This window comes from Magnolia sinica, chromosome 4 (genome assembly GCF_029962835.1).
Source record: "Magnolia sinica isolate HGM2019 chromosome 4, MsV1, whole genome shotgun sequence".
NCBI classification, from domain to species: Eukaryota; Viridiplantae; Streptophyta; class Magnoliopsida; order Magnoliales; family Magnoliaceae; genus Magnolia; species Magnolia sinica.
The window spans coordinates 22,448,717-22,470,312 of NC_080576.1; the positions used below are offsets into that span (position 1 = coordinate 22,448,717).

A 21,596-nucleotide genomic window follows, 5' to 3' on the forward strand; every position below is an offset into this window, starting at 1 on the left:
AATACTCAAAGGTTTGCATTCAAGTCCAATTTTCAAATGGTACAGAACAACATTACAAAATAAAAAAGAGGACCGTCCATAGCCTGTCCATGGTGGACCCTACATCCTGAATATCCACATGAACCTGCTGGCAGACTACGATTTTCGGTATACCAAGGATTACCTTCCTTTTAAGTTTGAGAAATTGACCACTGTATATGCCGTCTTTTACCCATCGTCTTTTCAAAGCGCTCCCAAACTTTACTTTCCCAAAGTAAACCATTCTGTACGGACACACTATTTGCAGATGGAAATACCTTGCAGTCAGTACCTATAGCTACGGATTATCACCGTAGCCATAGGTATTTGAATGACTGTTGCATCAACAACAGCTATCTCGGCTGTCCAATATCTTCAGTACCCTATTCACAGGCTGCCTTGGAAAAATCATGCTGAATGGATGACTCAAATTGTCCTTTCAGTGGTATGCAAAAATATATGGACAAGATCATTTATAAAAGATGGGCCCAGTTAGTGATAGTTTAAGACCATCTTACCCCTCTGATGTTTGTATGGTAGCGGAATAAGTATGGATTGGTCCTAATGAACGGTCTAGATAGGCCATATCGATGACAACAAGTCCAAAATACAAAAAACAACTACTTGAAGGGGAATGGGATAAACCTTTCTGTTACAAAGGAATTGCCATCGCTTGTGTTCGTATCGGCGAAGTTTAGTGGCTACATACGCACCTTCACACGTGGCAAAAATTATAATCACGCATGTAGGGAACATCTGCCGCGTGCATAAGGTGGACCCCACCTTTAAGATGCTTTGTTGCAAAAAAAAAAAAAAAAAACAGACCCTTTCACTCATCGGGCGGGCCACCCTGTGAGGAAACAATCATGGACGGTCTACGTGCAATTTACATGTGTGGCTTCCTGAGTGGGGATGTTAGGTGGGGCCCACCGTGAAGTTTGTGAGAAATCCACACCGTCCATCTGTTTTTTCAGATCATTTTAGGAAATGGGACCTGAAATTAGGGCTGTACTCGAACCCTCGGTTAGCTCGCTCGACTCAACTCAAAAAAGCTCAATTCGTCTATGACCGAAACTGAGTTCGGGCCGAGAGTAGAGTTGATTTTTTTGAGCCTGAAAAAATTTTGAACCGAGTTCGAGCTTGCTCGAGCTTGACTCAACTCGTATCAAACCCCAATTCGAATCAAACCCCAATTTTGATTTTTTTTTTTTTTTAAAGTGTTTGATTAAAATGTCTAAATGAACCGTTGTGGCAAGAAAGGTATGTATATGAAACAAATACCTTCTTTTTTATATGTTGCCTACGAGGTATTTAATCAAAATCCTTGTAAAATCATTGTTGTTTTACATACAATGAGAATGTGTTTTGTGAAAATGTTACATAGGTAAGCTCGGCTTGTTCTTGGTTCGAATTGGCTCGAGCTACTTATCGAACTGAGCTGAGCTGGCCACTCAAGCTAGAGGATCGGCCAGAGCCAAGTTCTAGCTTGGGTCAGCTAGTGAGCAAACCGAGTTGAGTTGTGACAAGCTCCATTCAGTTCAACTCGTGTACACTTCTACCTGAAAATCAGGTGGATCCATACTCAAGGCGACCATACGTGAGGGAAAACCAGGGAAAGAGTTTACTACCATTGAAATGTTCTTGGGATATGTCTATATGCCATCCAACCGTTTATAAGGTCATTCCCACTGGGATAAAGTGAAAACACCAAAAACTTAGCTTGATACGAAACTTTGTGGCCATAAGAATGTTTCAAACGGTGGTCACTGAATCCTCTCATGCGGACCACTTGTGTTTTGGATCAATCTCATTTCTAGTCTAATGACATAAAATGATCTCTCAAAATGGATGGACGGTATGGATTTCTCACAAACATCACGGTGGGGCCCATCTAACATCCCAGCGCAGGAACTTCCTGCGAAAGGCTTTGGCAGGAAATCCGCGTCTGTTGACAGCCACACTAATGTGGGAATCGGATTGTGTACTGAGTAACTTAGTACCGTAAGGGTTATTGAGTTGAGGTAGCGGCATTCCATTGGCCCTCATATGTGGGGCCGGCTTCACTCCTCCAAACGGCAAAGCAAACGGCGTTAGCCCGTTTCTCTCTCCAGTTGCGTAGAGAGATTCTCTCCGCGTTTCTCCCACCGTGCAGAAAAAAAAAAAAGAAAAAAAAAAGAAAAAGAAAAGAAAAGAAAAGAAAATCTCTCCAGCCATGCAAGGAAAAGAAGAAGAAGAAGAAGAAGAAGCAGAGAGAGAGCTTCGTCGGTCTCTCCTGTCGACCTCTTCGTCTCCCTCTCAAGTTCAACCTCCCTCTCTTTCTCAGATCGACATCAACTCGTTTCTCTACATGGTGATGTTGATTTAGGATTAGGAATTTTGCTCCTTTCTCTTCTCTCTTTACATGGTGATGTTGATTCAGGATTAGGGATTTTGCTCCCTTCGGTTGACAGTTTGATGAGAGATTAGAGATTAGGGTTTGAAATTGAAAATCTGCAGTAGGGAAATTTTCAAATCCCTAATCCATAACTTGAGATTTTTCAAATTTATAATTCCTAATTAGCATTTTCATATTAGAAATTGAAAATTCGTATTAGGGGAATTTTCAAATCCCTAATCCATAACTCGAGATTCTTCAAATTTCTAATTAGCATTTTTCAATCCCTAATCCACAGTAGGGGATTCCCTATTTGTTTTTTTTTTTTTTTTCAATCCCTAATTAGGATTTTGCATTTGTAAATTTAATTGGGGACTTTTTTTTAATCCAGTTATGGTTTTCAATTTTTAATCCATGGGCTGTATGCAAGCAAACTGTATAGTTATTCTTGGGTCAAGCATTGTATCCTACCTATTTTAGTTATGCTTTTACAGGGGATCTTGTGCTTTATCTTGTGATTCTAGTTGTTTTTTGAAATGACCATGTTTTGCTACATTCATCATTAATATTGTCACACCATCTTCATCTTTCATTCCTTCTGCTTTGGTTTATGTAGCAGATTGTAAGAATCCTTAGGCCATCTCTAGTGTCCCAAACATGCTGAATGCAGCTGGTTCAATATCTTTGCATCAATCAGTTCAGATGAGCTGGCCTTTTGCAATTGCTTTTTTTTTTTTTCTTTACTAGCTTAAATGTTGCTATATATAGTTTTGAAGGATGTCAATAGTGTGCTCAGCAGTCTGTTTTCCTCTATTGAAAATCATGCAAGTGGTATGTGTGTAATGTTGATCTCCTAAAAGGTTGTAATTTGCTTTTCTTAGGCGAGTAATCTTCCCGCTATCTCAACGGGCTGATTCTCCCCGTTGTTCTCTTTTTGCCTTCTAATAAAGTAATCGCCATCTTTCCAAAAACAATAAATACAAGTGGTATGTGTGACCCTTCATCCAATGGAATGCACCATGGAGATGTTGTTGCCCAAAATCTTTGAATATCAACTCAATCTTCAATGTTTGATTGAGAATGACTCATCTTTGTATAACTTGCCTCATTGTTAACCTCCCTTGGGAAACCCGGCTTTTCCTTCTTTTCAAATTGAACAAACCTATGGATTCCACATTTACTGTCAGATAATCAAGTCAGCTGAAAAAAGCACAGGTTGCACATACCTACACACCAACTTTCAGGTTCGTTTTAAATATCTGCATGAGCAACCTTACCTTACTCGCTCGAAGTACATTCATAGTATCAAAGCTGATGAGATTTTGAGCCGCAAGTGAAGTCAGGTTCCTCAACAAAGCTAATCACGAGACCAGGGTTGGAAGCCTCTAGCTCTAGTATTACCTATCGTAGGATAAAACAAGATAATTCATGTAACAACCAACAAGGTCAAAAGAGACCTGTAATTCCGAAGAAACAAAGATTTTTGTTACTCTTCGACTCTGTATGAAAGCACATGTGATCTATATTAACCATGAAAAAATGACATAAATCAATGGAAATTATAAAATAGAGAAAAAAAAAAAAACCATATTATTGTTAAGCATGTAGCAGGAAATCGCTGCTCAATAGAAGACAAAAGCATAAAGAGCTTTCCTCCAGTTCTTGAGGTTTTTTTTTTTCCTGATTCGTAATTGCCTCTGAATTACTGAGTTCGGTCTCTCAACTTTATTATAACAACAAAAGAATTATTATTCAATTGAGACTTTCAACCTGGAATTCCTAAAAGAAAACGTTACATGTCTTATCAGAATAGTATTGAGTAATCTCAGGGTTCACTTGGGTGTCTTGGACTAGCAGTTTTAAAGGGGAGTAGTTTCCACAAAAGATTGCATGGAACAGATAGCCTGCTCATTTCTGCTCCTTAAGAAGAAATGAACCAGAACCTCATTTCAGGCTGGTATGAAACCAGAAAACCCACTCAATGCAGAATCCATTTTCTGTTATATCCGAGAAAGACACCCAAGTGAACCCTGAGATTACTCAATACTATTCTGACAAGACATGCAACGTTTTCTTTTAGGAATTCCAGGTTGAAAGTCTCAATTGAATAATAATTCTGTTGTTGTTATAATAAAGTTGAGAGACCGAACTCAGTAATTTAGAGGCAATTACAAATCAGGAAAAAAAGAAAAAAAAAAAACCTCAAGAACTGGAGGAAAGCTCTTTATGCTTTTGTCTTCTATTGAGCAGTGATTTCCTGCTACATGCTTAACAATAATATGGCTATTTTTTTTTTTAATCTGTTTTATAATTTCCAAATAATTTCCATTGATTTATGTCATTTCTTCATGGTTAATACAGATCACATGTGCTTTCATACAGAGCCGAAGAGTAACAAAAATCTTTGTTTCTTCGGAATTATAGGTCTCTTTTGACCTTGTTGGTTGTTCTATGAATTATCTTGTTTTATCCTACAATAGGCAATCCTAGAGCTAGAGGCTTCCAACCCTGGTCTCGTGATTAGCTTTGTTGAGGAACTTGACTTCACTTGTAGCTCAAAATCTCATCAGCTTTGATACCATGAATGTACTTCGAGCGAGTAAGGTAAGGTTACTCATCAACCAAAGCAGAAGGTATGAAAGAGGAAGATGGTGTGACAATATTAATGATGAATGTAGCAAAACATGGTCATTTCAAAAAACAACTAGAATCACAAAATAAAGCACAAGATCCCCTGTAAAAGCATAACTAAAAGAGGTAGGATACAATGCTTGACCCAAGAATAACTATACAGTTTGCTTGCATACAGCCCATGGATTAAAAATTGAAAACCGTAACTGGATTAAAAAAAAGTCCCCAATTAAATTTACAAATGCAAAATCCTAATTAGGGATTGAAAAAAAAAAAAAAGAATCCCCTACTGTGGATTAGGGATTGAAAAATGCTAATTAGAAATTTGAAGAATCTCGAGTTATGGATTAGGGATTTGAAAAATCCCCTAATACGAATTTTCAATTTCTAATATGAAAATGCTAATTAGGAATTATAAATTTGAAAAATCTCAAGTTATGGATTAGGGATTTGAAAATTTCCCTACTGCAGATTTTCAATTTCAAACCCTAATCTCTAATCTCTCATCAAACTGTCAACCGAAGGGAGCAAAATCCCTAATCCTGAATCAACATCACCATGTAAAGAGAGAAGAGAAAGGAGCAAAATTCCTAATCCTAAATCAACATCACCATGTAGAGAAATGAGTTGATGTCGATCTGAGAAAGAGAGGGAGGTTGAACTTGAGAGGGAGACGAAGAGGTCGACAGGAGAGACCGACGAAGCTTTCTCTCTGCTTCTTCTTCTTTTTTTCCTTGCATGGCTGGAGAGATTTTCTTTTCTTTTCTTTTTTTTTTCTTTTTTTTTTCTGCACGGTGGGAGAAACGCGGAGAGAATCTCTCTACGCAACTGGAGAGAGAAACGGGCTAACGCCGTTTGCTCTGCCGTTTGGAGGAGTGAAGCCGGCCCCACATATGAGGGCCAATGGAATGCCGCCACCTCAACTCAGTAACCCTTACGGTACTGAGTTACTCAGTACACAATCCGATTCCCACATTAGTGTGGCTGTCGACAGACGCGGATTTCCTGCCAAAGCCTTTCGCAGGAAGTTCCTGCGCTGGGATGCTAGATGGGCCCCACCGTGATGTTTGTGAGAAATCCATACCGTCCATCCGTTTTGAGAGATCATTTTATGTCATTAGACTAGAAATGAGATTGATCCAAAACACAAGTGGTCCGCATGAGAGGATTCAGTGACCACCGTTTGAAACATTCTTATGGCCACAAAGTTTCGTATCAAGCTAAGTTTTTGGTGTTTTCACTTTATCCCAGTGGGAATGACCTTATAAACGGTTGGATGGCATATAGACATATCCCAAGAACATTTCAATGGTAGTAAACTCTTTCCCTGGTTTTCCCTCACGTATGGTTGCCTTGAGTATGGATCCACCTGATTTTCAGGTAGAAGTGTACACGAGTTGAACTGAATGGAGCTTGTCACAACTCAACTCGGTTTGCTCACTAGCTGACCCAAGCTAGAACTTGGCTCTGGCCGATCCTCTAGCTTGAGTGGCCAGCTCAGCTCAGTTCGATAAGTAGCTCGAGCTAATTCGAACCAAGAACAAGCTGAGCTTACCTATGTAACATTTTCACAAAACACATTCTCATTGTATGTAAAACAACAATGATTTTACAAGGATTTTGATTAAATACCTCGTAGGCAACATATAAAAAAGAAGGTATTTGTTTCACATACATACCTTTCTTGCCACAACGGTTCATTTAGACATTTTAATCAAACACTTTTAAAAAAAATAAAAATAAAAATTGGGGTTTGATTCGAATTGGGGTTTGATACGAGTTGAGTCAAGCTCGAGAAAGCTCGAACTCGGTTCAAAATTTTTTCAGGCTCAAAAAAATCAACTCTACTCTCGGCCCGAACTCAGTTTCGGTCATAGACGAATTGAGCTTTTTTGAGTTGAGTCGAGCGAGCTAACCGAGGGTTCGAGTACAACCCTAATTTCAGGTCCCATTTCCTAAAATGATATGAAAAAACAGATGGACGGTGTGGATTTCTCACAAACTTCACGGTGGGCCCCACCTAACATCCTCGCTCAGGAAGCCACACATGTAAATTGCACGTAGACCGTCCATGATTGTTTCCTCACAGGGTGGCCCGCCTGATGAGTGAAAGGGTCTGTTTTTTTTTTTTTTTTGCAACAAAGCATCTTAAAGGTGGGGTCCACCTTATGCACGCGGCAGATGTTCCCTACATGCGTGATTATAATTTTTGCCACGTGTGAAGGCGCGGATGTAGCCACTAAACTTCGCCGACACGAACACAAGCGATGGCGATTCCTTTGTAACAGAAAGGTTTATCCCATTCCCCTTCAAGTAGTTGTTTTTTGTATTTTGGACTTGTTGTCATCGATATGGCCTATCTAGACCTTTCATTAGGACCAATCCATACTTATTCCGCTACCATACAAACATCAGAGGGGTCAGATGGTCTTAAACTATCACTAACTGGGCCCATCTTTTATAAATGATCTTGTCCATATATTTTTGCATACCACTGAAAGGACAATTTGAGTCATCCATTCAGCATGATTTTTCCAAGGCAGCCTGTGAATAGGGTACTGAAGATATTGGACAGCCGAGATAGCTGATGTTGATGCAACAGTCATTCAAATACCTATGGCTACGGTGATAATCCGTAGCTATAGGTACTGACTGCAAGGTATTTTCGTCTGCAAATAGTGTGTCCGTACAGAATGGTTTACTTTGGGAAAGTAAAGTTTGGGAGCGCTTTGAAAAGACGCTGGGTAAAAGACGGCATATACAGTGGTCAATTTCTCAAACTTAAAAGGAAGGTAATCCTTGGTATACCGAAAATCGTAGTCTGCTAGCAGGTTCATGTGGATATTCAGGATGTAGGGTCCACCATGGACAGGCTATGGACGGTCCTCTTTTTTATTTTGTAATGCTGTTCTGTACCATTTGAAAATTGGACTTGAATGCAAACCTTTGAGCATTCTATGATTTTATCTGTCCATAGGTCATATATTGAAGGTTTAAGATTGTCCAAATAGTTTGATATTTGGATTATCATAAACTCACTATTTTTCCTATGAAATGAACCGTTCAGATCTACTCCATCTATCCCATCTCTGCAACAATGACACAGAGGCACGAAGCCTATCATGCTTCTAAAAGCACTGGATCTACTCACATGCATGTGTTGTGGGTAATATGAGACGCCATTTGGGGTGGTGACGCGGGCCAGCTAAAGCTGTCAAAATACAAAGTAATGCACAAGTGCATTCAAGCGAGAAGCAGGAAGTGAAGAGATTGTATCACAAAGAAGACGGGATTCAAAGGTAAAAGCTCCACCAATCTATCTGCATATCAGTCGTTTGAAAGAATTCCTCAAGGAAAATTTTCATATCTTTGGACTGATTGCCACATCCTGTTATCTGCACATCAATTGTTCGATTGAATTGATTAAAGAGATTTCTACTAGCCCTTGAATTGCATGTAAGCTAGTTGCGATTTTCAAAGCTCGTACTGGTTGAATTGCATAGCCTCTAGATTCCCTTTTACCGTGCGGATAGCATTCATCCAATACAATAGTTGACTCTGATATATTCATTGCGGCGGTTGAGTGGCTTGATTGGAGGCTAGATGGGTAGGTAATAAAATTTCTACCTTATGCCCATAAAGTTTATGATGGTAGGAATCTCACGGTTGAAGCACAGACACTGTATGATTGATCCGCAGGCTTAATCTTATATGAGTATTTCTTGAAACGTTGGTGTCCCAGAACTGTTTTTTTTTTTTCCTTTCTTTTTTGAAGGGTTTTGCTAACGTCCCCTGACCTTTTAAATGCACATGTGGTGACCTGTCAGAAGGTTGTAACAAATTGGCCTCATTCAATGGGTTAGGATCATCTGATCAGCATGATTTTTGCACCATGGTTTGCTCGCATTGGTACTACTGAATGAAATGTCCCGATCGATGATTGGGCATCCCATGTGTCATACACAAGGTATTCCAAAACGGTAACGGTGGCTGTAACAGCCACCACTGTTACCATTATGATACGGGCCATAACGGCGTTACCGCCGTTTTTTAGTTTTTGAAAAAACTGTTACAAGACCATTACAGGGCCGTTACAGGCCGTTATGGCCTTTTTTTTGTAACGGCCGTTTTGACCTCGTAACATGTAACGGTTATAATCGTTACTGTTACATAACAGCCGTTATGTAACCGATTTTGAATACCTTGATCATACAAGAATAGGGGATGTTGCTAATGTCCCCATGAATATGGGGATGTTAGGAAAACCCTTCTTTAAATTACTATAATCGATCATTTTATTGGTGAAAAAGGGAAATGATTATAAGAACGAGCGTATGGATCTCTTGGGCCATATGATGTGATACATCGACCAAAGCTTTGGTTACATTCTGTACCTTTTCTCAATACATTCGTTTGTTATCTATGATTTCAACAAAACTTGGAAAAGTACAAAATATGAAAAACTAGGGTAACTAAAACTTGATTTAATGTGTATAAGATAAAATTGTTTTCCTTGATAAAAGAATAGCATTTAATGCATGATATGATTTGAGGGTCGTAAAATGGTAATAAAATGGGAGTTATTTGATGTTATGTTAGAGTGTGAATGTGTGATAGAGAAAATTCTAGAATCTTTGAAAATAAGGTCTCATCATTTGAAACTACTAAAATAGGGATTTTCCATTTGATTGTCAGTTGGGCATTGTCAAAACAAGAATATTTTGAGGTTGTTCTAAGGGGACTGGGATTTGGAAGTGACACCTAGTATCAAGGTCAGTACTAGTCGGTGCTGTTGGGTGCTGTGGGCCCCACCACGATGCATATGTTTTATCCACTCTGTCCATCCATTTTGGCAGCTCATTTTAGGGCATGAGCCCAAAAATGAGGCAGATCCAAATCTCATGTGGACCACACCACAGGAAATAGTGGTGATTGAACGCCCACCATTAAAAACTTCTTTGGGGCATAGAAATTTTGGATCAAGCTGATATTTGTGTTTCTCCTTCATCCAGGTTTGTATGCCCTAATCAATAGGTTGGATGGCAAATAAATATTACAGTGGGCCCTATGACGTTTTTAATGGAAGGAGTTTAATCACCACTATTTCCTGTGGTGTGGTCCACGTGAGATTTGGATCTTCCTAATTTTTGGTCTCATAAAATAAAATGATCTTTCAAAATGGATGGACGGCACGGATAAAGCACATGCATCATGGTGGGTCCCACAGAGCACCAACCAGCACCGACCAGTACTGACACTGGTACTGGACGGGTCACTACAGAATCCGAGTCTGTTCTAAGGAAGATCTTCTAGGCAATTGGGAGAGTTTGTAATCATAAACTGGCAGCTTCAAATATCTGTTATTGGCAGTTTTTTTTTTTTTTTGGGTACTGTATTCAATTGGGCATATCTGAGTGAGGAGAGTGTCACATGTTAGGCTTCGTTTATTATGCTGTCCTGATAATTTTTGTTTGAATGAATTAGATATTTCTGAGAAAGAAAGACTGTGAATGTGTGATTGTTCATGTGCAGGCTCTCTGCTCTCATAAATTTTACATGACATATATTGCTGGCAACATATAGACAGGTTATCATCCAACAACCTGATCCGTTCAACAATTCTAACCTCTGATTAGTGGGCATTTATTTGTTAAATTTGGAAAGTTGATCATTTTTTGTTTCTGCTGTCCTTTAAATCTCCATTAATCAGCCCGTTGGAAGTCAAATGAGTGTAATTTTACTTTATGACCAATCTAATTGGGCCCTGCTATTTGAATGGTTTAATTTGAGCTATTTGCAACATTGTGATTTCTCAGTTTGTGGGTGCATCACATTCTGCCATAGTTTGAAGATTTTTCTCATTGATAAAATGGTGAATATTGAAATTCTACATACTGTAGTTATATTTTATGCTTTGATCTTATCATGTGGATGCTGTATCAAGAAACATTTTGGATTCTTTATGTTGCGTCTTGATATTTGAACATTTTGCCCGATTCATGAATATGCTCTACATATTCCTTATTTCAAGAGTATAACTTATTGGCCTCATGATAAGCACGCTTCTTACTTCTATTTATTTTGTGTTTGTCACTAACTTAGTTGTTGGAGGAAGATGGGGGTGAGCTAAGAAGGTTTTTATTTTTATTTTAATTTTTTATGAGAGGTAATGGCAATTTTTTTGTTAAAACCAGATGAAGATAATACAACTTACAACAATGACTCTCAATACATGGGGGGATGATTACAACTATCAAAGGATTCTATACAAGAAGCCCAACCCATGACATCAACCTTTGGTCCTCCTAACCACATCTGCAGTGGACCCAAGAAGGATGGTGGGTTATGGTTATTGGGAATCTGAAGCACAACTGGGAAAGTGGCTTTCTAGGATAGTGGTGGACAGAATGACAAAAAGTTTGGAGGGAGATTGGGAAATTGGGGTTGTGATTACTAGTTGGAGGTATTGTATGCTGCTCGGCCTGAGTTTTTTCTACAGTACTGTTTGGGTTTTCAGTATGTACAAGTGGGGCCCATTGTTCAATTATCCAAATAGTTGATATTATGGTTCCCCTATGGATTGACAATGTAACAAAAATCTTCCAGATGGAAAAGTCCTAACCCATCAATAGGCATCCCAAATTAATTGACGATTAAGAAACAAAACATGGTGATAGTTCATTCAACAGAGAAAAGTCCGAACAGCCTACAGCTAGGATTTTCCAATCTGGGAAACTTCGGTGATGGGCCGTCTACCGTGAGGCACATCATATCAACTGTTTGGATTGCCAAGCTATTGGCGACAATCAGACAAACTGAAAACCTTAATCTGCAATACAACCTCTCTGCCCAAGGAGCGTACATTGCCTCTACAAGCAGAGGATACATGTTTTAGGTAGGTTGTTGGAATGGTTAGTACCAATTTCAGGGAAGGCTTGGATTTAGGTGGGGAAAGCTGGTTATGGTAAATGATGTGGGGACATTCGTATTGATGAAACATTTTTTGAGTTGAGGTGCGTCTCAGCTGATTGTGAGGCAAAAGTTATGTGCTTGCTTTGAGCAAATGGGAGCTAAAGCTGCATGAGGTCCATCATCTTCATTGTATGATACAAGAGGAAGAGATTGATTAAGTTGTAGGCTGATCTTCTGGGCTGTTTTCCGGAGTTTTGCATTCTTGGGACTAGTGTCAATAGGTGGGCATGAAAATACGAGAAGGGAGTGGTCCTAAATGACCCAAACTTGAAGACTGTGCCCATGGAAACCCGTTCTCATCAAATCTCTAGAGAGGCCAGTTGTGTTGCATATTCTGTTGCAAAAGAATCAGTTATTTCTTCCTTGTATAGGTGACTCTTCTCCATTCATTGACGGAATATGTAACTACTATATTTTGATCTCCACACACACACAAAAGTTAAGGAAACAAAAGAAATGGAGTTCCTCAATTTTTATTTTTATTTTCTATAGGTTGTGTGGGTGGAGTGCATAACAGCCCTTGGGTGTTCATACTCCCAGCTCCTAGAATGGTGGCTTTTATCTAGATTATCACCAAGGTTCAGAATAATTGTATCAGACCATGTATTGTCTTGCTCCAAAACAGATACATATCAGTATTTATTGGCCAGTACACACCACATATTTGTTTCATTCGTTTGTATCTTGACCAATTCTAGTCTCTTACCAGTGATACATATGAAAAATGCAACATAGTGATTTTGAAGAAATATAGGTACGTATCAGGTGATATTTTGAACCAGATTGCGACTTTGGACAAGATTCTTTCAGTCACCCATCTCTGACACTGCACATTTCATTTTTCTGTTATGTGCGTTGCAGTGTAGTTCAGAGGAGTTTGTGGACCATCTTTACAGTATATTAGCCTCAACTTAAACCATCTTTTATGATAATTAGTCACCTTAATCATGTAGCACATCTCCACAGATCACACAGGTAGGATATGGTCTTGGCATGTTATGTACAGTTCCATGACTTCAATGTTGAAATGCAGTGCGTCTACCACTGAGCCATGCATTCCTTCAATCAACAACACAACCAAAATAAACACCATCAACTATCATTGAAACCTTGTGCCAGTCCATTGTGAGGAATTTCTATAATTCATATACAAAATTTTCCCGTTAGGATTCCAGTTGAATACTGATTTTTTTTTTTTTCCTGGATTCTAGTCAAACGGTAGAGTTCGAATAAATCTTTAAGAAATCAAAAACATTGTATTGTACAGTCCTAAAACAAAAGGTACAGTTTTGATGTGTCCCAAGTCACAAATGAAATGGAGATTGACAGAAAATCGATTCCTCATCTGTTTCCCGGCCATTTGGGGTGTTGCGGAAAGTAAAGGGCACTATGTAGCCTTCTGTTTTTCTGCCTGGTCCACCCCAAAAATGACAGAATGCACTTCAGGCAGGACCTGAAATGCATCGAGTGTTAATTTGGATGGAAAATCATCCATCTACCTAGCTACCCAGAGAACGTCTCAACCTACAATGTAAATGACAATGGAAATTTTCATTTCTCATGATAAAATATTCATTCATGTATTTTTGTATTTCATTTAAAATCACACACTTAGCGGTGGCTTCTGTTGATGTTGGTAACAGGTGTGTCTGCTATTATGGCTGATGGCAGCGGAGCAGTTGAAACCCAAGAACCGAATAGTACTGAAAAAACTGAGAATTCATCTGTTGAGATAAAAGTTCTGTTCTTTGCTAGAGCTCGAGATCTTACTGGCGTATCAGATATGTCTCTAGAAGTGCCATCTGGTAGCACGACCCATGATTGTATGAGTAAGCTCTTGACTAAGTTTCCGAGCTTGGAAGAGATCCGTGGGTGCATGGTTTTGGCACTGAATGAGGAATATGCATCTGAGTCTGCAGTAGTGAGGAACAGAGATGAGTTGGCCATCATTCCACCGATAAGCGGAGGTTAATCTCCACAGCAGTTGCTAGAAATTTTACTTGTGGACTGTGTCAGATTTTCACTATAAAAAGGTAAGAAACGGTGGCAATTGAACTTGGGTACTGCTATTTCTACACCCTAAAATAAATATTTTTGCCCCATGGGTGAAACCTTTTCACCTTTTTTTCTGTGAATGCTTTTTCACTATGTTGTAATGACCAAATTACTCTTTTGGGGGTGGAACTAACAATACATTGGGAGTCGTAATATTGAATTTCCTAAACTTACCGTGACGTACCATGAAAATTCTGTTTACAGATTTTTTATTTGTTGAGGTTGGTTTTCTGCGTGCATCTTAATGAAACCTTGGATCATCAAACCAAGGTCTATTAAATGGGAAAGAAGCTCAAAATGGGCACACTTCGCTTGGTATTTTGAAAATTTGCTATTGCAAGTCTTTTGTAGGTCATGCAACCTATTTGACAAATTGTCTTTCCCATAGTGATATATATATATAAAAACAGTTAAGCCCTGTGAAGTGGGCCGCATGAAGAAAAGTCTGTATTCACTGAACAAGCATGGTGGGCAATGCTCACCTTGGTCTGTATTTTATTTTTCTGAGGTTCCTGGATCAGAAAACTTGCCAGTGTCTTATGAAGCCAAACAAGAACCAGAAAATGATTTCCCTCCTCCGTACATATGGGTACTTGCAGACAATGTTGTCATAGTCATTATCGTATCACAAATTGTAGGAGGGTCTGAATTGAATTGTGTCACAAATTGTATTGTAAATCATAAGATTTTTTCCAATTTTCCTAAAAAATCAGAAAAAAAAAAATCTATTTAAAACACATCAATTATCCATTTTTCATCAATATGCATCAAGAAAAGTAACATATAATGGCATTATCAATGGAGAACCCATAAAACAAGTGCATGTGACATAGTCAGTAACTAATAAAGTTTAACTCATTCTGCTCATCTATAGGTTTTTTTTAGTATAAATATATAATTTCAAATACAAAATGACCAAAAAGTTATCCCCTCCTCTCTTCAATCTTCATGCATCCTCCCATTCCTTCTGGTCATTGGAGCAATATTATCATCATGAAGAATAATTGTCTTCTTTCTTCTCTTCAAAATTGGATAAAAGAAATTCTTCCTCTTCAACCTCTTCTCCTTTACTTTTTTCTTTTCTATTCTTTACTTATGGGAAGTTTTGTAGGACCTACAATACAATATAATTGTGTATCTTAGGCTTAGTGATTAGCATGTGGGCATGCCCCTATGTTATTGATTATTGAGCATTACGTTAACTGGTTGAAAAGAAAAGGATCTAAATTATATGTTTTGAGCTTATAGTATACCATGTTACCTTCATTGTCTTCTATGGGCTCCACAAAACATTCACCCATATCCATCCATGAGTTCTCTTATGGTAGAATAGGGCTCTCTTTCTCTGCAATCCATTCATCATCAGACTCCATATCCGATAAACAAATGGGATCAAGCCCTTGTTTTAATTGTCTCCTTACATGCGCACTTAAGAGTTGCAGATTGTACATTACAAAGATGAGTATTTAATCCTTCTCGTGCAAGTCTATTTCTCTTCTTTGAATGAATCTATAATAGAAATTGAATTCGACACATCAACATAATTAACATAAATAGACATACTATAATTATATACAAACAAATAAATATTATTAAATACATATTCACCTGCCCAAATGTGCTCCAGTTGTGCTCACAACCTGTTCCATTGCAAGTGAGACTTAATATACAAATTACCAATCTTTGCAATTCTGGAAAAATAATCTCCATAGCTTTCCCATCATAAGCCTATTATTATATAGGGGAAATATCAATAAAAGGAAACAAACAAATTAATAAACTAGGGAAATTTTAATGGATAAGTAATGAAAGGAAGCAAAATAAGTTACCTGGTCGTTTAGTCTTCCTAATTGCTTTGGTTGTCTCTCTCCCAAACATTTCAACTGCTTTCTTGAACATCCCTATTTGTTCATCTCTCTTGATTCTTGACACACCCTCTTGAAGTTGGCACCATTTTGTTTATGCAGTCATGCAACCCAGTCTTATTTCTAAATCCGCTTGAAAGTTATCATCATATTGAAATTGAAGATTTACAAAGCATCCAGCCGCATGCAATGGACTATGAGGATGTACATTCCATTGCGCATCAATGATGATCCAAATGGGTGAATATCTCTTCTTTATGTCCTCAAGATTCTTTGCAATAGTTTTCTTGGCTTAATCCATTGCTTTGTAAATGTATCCCATAGGAGGCATTTCATCCTAGTCTATTAATCTAAAGACCTTCACCTAGGGGATAATAGACTTCAAACAATATTAATAGATGGCCACCAAAATTCAGGATTGGTGAACAGTAAATCATGGATTCACTTTCCCTTAGGACTCTTTACAAATGTGCTCTCTTGCCACTCCTTTGATGCAAACATCCCTCTTAACCCGAGTATTGCTCTTGGATGCTCTTGAAGGTGAGGTAACATGGCAAAGTGTGTCATGGTGAGTATCTTTAGCTTACCATCTATATATTTTTTTTCTCATTAGATTTAATACTCACACATGCTTATAAATGTACATTGCGATCTCCCTTTCTTTTTCCCTATGCTTGCATTGACTGATAGCTTTCCTATGTCAACAAGCATGAGATTAATGCAATGTGCCACACACGAATGTCCAAAATAGCTTCTTACTTTTATCCATCAGCATTTGACTAGCTTTCATGTAGGCTGATGCATTGTCTATGAAGTTGAAGTTGAAGTAGGTTGTCCACATTTTTAGAGATGTTTGACATATAATGGACCTTTAAAAAACTGTACCACTAGGACTATTTACCAAAAGTTTGGTAATAGACCTGTATTCTCCGTCGGTCCATCCATCAGACATAATGGAAACATCCCGTTTCACCTACTCTTTCTTATAAAATTTCAAGCTCTTCTCAATATTTTGAACTTCCATCTTTAGGTATTTGTTTCTAACTTCATGATAACTTGAGAGTTTCAAGCTTGGCTCGAAGATGCTACCACATCCATTGTCACACCCCACAATTCGGATACAAAGTGTGCACCTTCCGACCCGAGCTATGGTCCATGACTTGTACACCAAGTGTACTTAAACCGACAATTCATACAATTGCTTGGAAGCATAGCTTAATGCATTCTAAGTTCATTCTAGTAATAAATATGGCCATTGATCCTATGGGTCATCATCCACCACCTTGGCCTCATTCTCTGGCACCCGATTTACATTTTCAGTCTTGATTGTCTTTGTACGATTGTCATTCAACACACTTCAGCTGGCCAAACCCAGTGAGTGAACCCATCATGGTTCATGCACGACAATATTAAGATAACATATCCCCCAAGAACCCAAGCACGGGGGAATGATATGCTAATGAAGCAAATAGTCTATAATTGATAGTGTATATGTTCTTAACCGGATGAGCTCACAACCTAGAGAGAGGCATCACAAGTCGATCCTCCGACCTCTCATTTATCCAAGAGTGTCTATACCAGCATGCTTAGTGATTTGTTTTGTTATTAATTACAAAATTAAATTCTTAATCTGATATTTCATGTGGCTTAAAATTCAAGGATGTTACATCCATCATAGCAAAAAAGAACATACTTATAACAAGATTGGAAGGTGTGTTCGCATATAAGAATATTGAGGTTGCAAGGTATACATTCTCTCTATTCGCCTTTTTCCAAATTTGATTTAGGGTGGATTGCTTTTCTCTCCTACTTTCCCTTCCTATAACATCATCCATTGACTTGGTTCTTTTGCCTCTTCCCCATTCAGCCTCTTCCAAATCACTGATATCATTTATGATTGGGGCCCTTCCAATGTCATACATGGCATCTTTCTTTTATTGCTTATCCGTACCCATTTCACCTTACAAGTCTTGGGGCCCTTCTAATGGCATACATGCCATCTTTCTTTTGTTGCTTCTCCTTACCCATTTCACCTTACAAGTTCTTAAACTTCTCTGCCACTTCATCGCTTACTTGGGTACATACAACAATGTTCTTCTTTGTTTGAGCTAGGTGATGTTTCATTGGAAATAAACCGCCCCAATATGCCTTCCAACAAAAAATACATCTTCATTGAAGGCTGTTATCTCCACTCACTTTAGAACACTATTGCCATGTGATATCATTGTCTTTTCCCATTCCCTTCACCATCTTGAATACCAAGGAAACCCAAATCAACACTAGAGAGTATGCCTGAAAAAACACAAAAAACAGAGGAAAGGGTAAGAGAATTTCACAAAAATACCTTAAAAATAAAATTAATATAAAAGACAAGGTTTCCAATATATATATCCATGTTTTATGCCAGGTAATAGTAATACTTCTTCGTGGTGCTCGCCTGTTGGAAGGCTGGGATATTTTACACATGTAATATATTGGCACGTATGCAAAAGGTAGACTAAGTTAGAGTACATAAACAAGTACCGGAATACTCTCTTTCATTGTTTTGCGTTTATCTAGCGTGGTTTTTTTTTTTTTTTTTTAATATACAAATAGGGAAGGTTTTGTGGAGTATTATTGTGTGTGTATCCGTTTTTTCGTATTATTTTAGGGAATGGGCCTATTTATAACCATTAAAAATTTATAATGGACTTCAAAAATATTGGATGAAGCTGATATTTATATTTTTTTCTCTTCATCTAGGTTCATGTGACCTGATCAACAGGTTGGATGGCAAATAAACATTGTAGAAACATCACGGTGGAAGATTTTAAAGGTGGGATGTTCAATCACCACTGTTTCGTATATGGTCCACCTAAGATTTAGATTTGCTTCATTTTTAGGCTTGAATCTTGAATTGATCTGGCAAGATGGATGGGCGGCGTGGATATCAAACAAATACATCAAGGTGGGCCCCACGGTAAGGCTGCATGATCTTGGGTAGAGCCGGGGTTGCACATAATCCGCCCTGATTAATGGATGATTTTTGATGTAGATGATCATCATGGTAGCTCCCACATTTTGGATGGCCTGGGTGTTGTATTCAGATGAGTATCTGGTTAGGCCATATGCACAAGGGGTCCCTGTCCATTGAGAAATATTTGAACACTTGTATTTATTTTATTAGGATTTATTGTTTAACATATAATAAACATCAACCAATTGCCAATAGACCACCTCAAGTTATGACCCACTTGGGTTCCATCTTATATGGGTTCGTTCATTCATGGTGGTTGGAAATTGTTAGTTTGATGGGGCCATTTCATAGTGATTGGAAATCGTTAGTTTGGTAGGGCTTTCGTTTTTTCACAATGAACCACTTACATGCACATGCACACCTGCATATACTTGCGCACAAGGGTTGCCTGTACAGTGTTGTGTAGGGTCAGAAACATTGCTGGAGAGTTGTACCCTACAAGATAGCAATATCAGCTACATTTTTGCACCAAAGGGCGTAAACTATCTCAAAAATAGCGATGCATATGCGTCTCGACCCAGTGTTGATCTAATCATGCTACCTAGTCAAAATCTGCATAACATGTGTCGAGTTCTTAAGCATTTGAGATGCCTTTTGCAGTACTCCTGATACCATATTCAAGAAGCATAAAGTGGTATACACTTTTTTAGGTATTCTCCACATTTTGGTAAGCGGATAGAAATTAGTTTCAAGCTTCCTTTTTGTAGCAAGGTTGGTTGCAGAAATGGTTTGGCATCTTTCTAGAACAAGTGCTGGTCTACTTTTCTTTTCCAATGTCCCTATTTTCCTAGCTTTTATAGGGGAATTATTCTGAGGAAAAGCTGGGAAATCTTAAGAAATAAGTCATTGATTGGGTGTTTACCCAAACAAACGTGGACCCCACACATGATGCAAGGTCCATATTAATCACTCTTTCTAATATGATCAATATGACCCGTCCATTTCTTAAGCCGTTGCTCACATGTAGCATCATTCGATCAAAGATGTTTATATATATATATATATATATATATATATGATGTGTAATCAAGTGGGGCCCTCACATGAAAGTGGACAATCCATATGATCACAAGTTCTCTAATGTAATAAATATGAACCATCCATTTCCTATACAACTTGATGTTTAGGATCATTTAAATCAGATTTCTGGGAGGGATGTACAATCAAGGGTGGGGCCCACAGGTTTCACGATGAGTAGGCCTTTCATACTACAATGATATAAATTGCCTATTTCATAATTGTTAGTCGGATGTTGGATGATGTGATTGGCGTGACTTGTTTTGGGAAGGATGACCAGTCAAAGGTGGTGGCCGCACCGATAAATCATCAAAACTTTTCTAATACAACAAATATGGACGTTCCATTTCTCATCCGTTGATTGGACGGTTAAGATGATTAAATCAGAGTGATTCATGGGAGGGATACAGGTGGGCCCCACATTAGGCACAATATGATCGGGCCTTTTCCACTATAACGGTCTAGATTATTTTCCTACAAGCGGCCCATGGCCAATAAAAGGTGGGCCCCACATGATGGATGGTTCAAATCAATGGCCATGCCTTTTCTACCACAAATATGGTTTTACATTCCCAATTCATTGATCGGGCAGTCAGTATCATCAGATCCCAGTGACTTTTGCCAGGCCTGGAAAATAAAAAAAAGGCAGACCCCGGATGATATGGAAAGTCCTTTTCTACTACAATAACGTGGACATTCCACTTACCATTAATTGGATGGTCAGAGTCATGCAAGGCGGCTTTTGATAGGGATGGGGAATCAAAGGTAGAGCTGTACATCATGTATGGCCAGGTTCAAGGATCACACCTCCCTAATATAATAAAGATAGGCATTCCATTTTCCATCCCCAGATTGGGAGGTTAGGATAATCAGAACATAGTGATCTTCGTGAAGGATGGACAACCAAAGGTGGGCCCCACACTGAAGTCTAGGTCAATGATGGAATCTTTTCTAGCATAATAAATACGGACAGTTTCATAGCCACAGATTGGTTGCTTATGATTATCTAATTAATTTTTTTAATTATTAAAACGTTCAATCAAGCATAATATGACCCAACTAATGAATGGCTTGGATCTATTAGACATGTTTGAGACAACACATGATGTGTGCACAATATCCAAACCGTCCACTAGATGAGTAACCTCATGAATCCCCTAGAGGCCAAAAGTCAGGTGGGCCATAGCAAAGTGGTAGGAAATTCCCTCCCTTGATTTTCATAGGGCCCACCTTGTACAAAACGTATCTTAAAGACTCAGACAATATTAAACTTTTCCATGAATTTCCCAAATGCTAACCAAACAGATCTCAGACTTTCCTCAGCAATTCCAAGAATTTCAACCAACCAGAAATCAACTCTATTTCCACCAACACCAGGGAGTAAAATTCCCCAACAACCAAACAGACCCAAAATGTTAATAGAGATTTCCACCCACAATCAACAGCCTACAAGTTCACCTAGTTCGCTGCATGGCAAACCTCATGGTGATCTGGATTGTTGATATGGTGGGCCACCATCAGAATGGGCAATGGGCCAAAAACTGCAGGGATTGGACAACTCAATGTTCTAACCATCCCCTTTGCACGGCCCAATCCCCCCAGTTTGCAGCCTATCTACAATGTTCCCCACCAGAACAACATGTTTACT

The 21,596-nt window shown here is 38.6% G+C and overlaps 1 protein-coding gene across 10 annotated transcripts; it reads left to right on the forward strand.

Moving 5' to 3' along the window:
• Positions 1–8,090: 8,090 nt before the first annotated feature.
• On the forward strand, positions 8,091–14,229 carry LOC131242765 (molybdopterin synthase sulfur carrier subunit). 10 transcript variants are annotated; one of them, XM_058241627.1, is made up of 3 exons: positions 8,091–8,322; positions 10,556–10,658; positions 13,639–14,229. In XM_058241627.1, exon 3 carries the CDS (start codon positions 13,653–13,655, stop codon positions 13,965–13,967), a length of 315 nt encoding a protein of 104 aa, XP_058097610.1. In that variant the 5' UTR covers positions 8,091–8,322; positions 10,556–10,658; positions 13,639–13,652; the 3' UTR covers positions 13,968–14,229. The 10 variants fall into 10 exon arrangements, with proteins under 10 accessions (XP_058097610.1, XP_058097612.1, XP_058097605.1 ...); XM_058241629.1 differs by lacking the exon at positions 10,556–10,658 and adding an exon at positions 11,218–11,486; XM_058241622.1 differs by having other exon boundaries at positions 8,095–8,322; positions 10,556–10,610.
• The last annotated feature ends 7,367 nt before the right edge of the window (positions 14,230–21,596 follow it).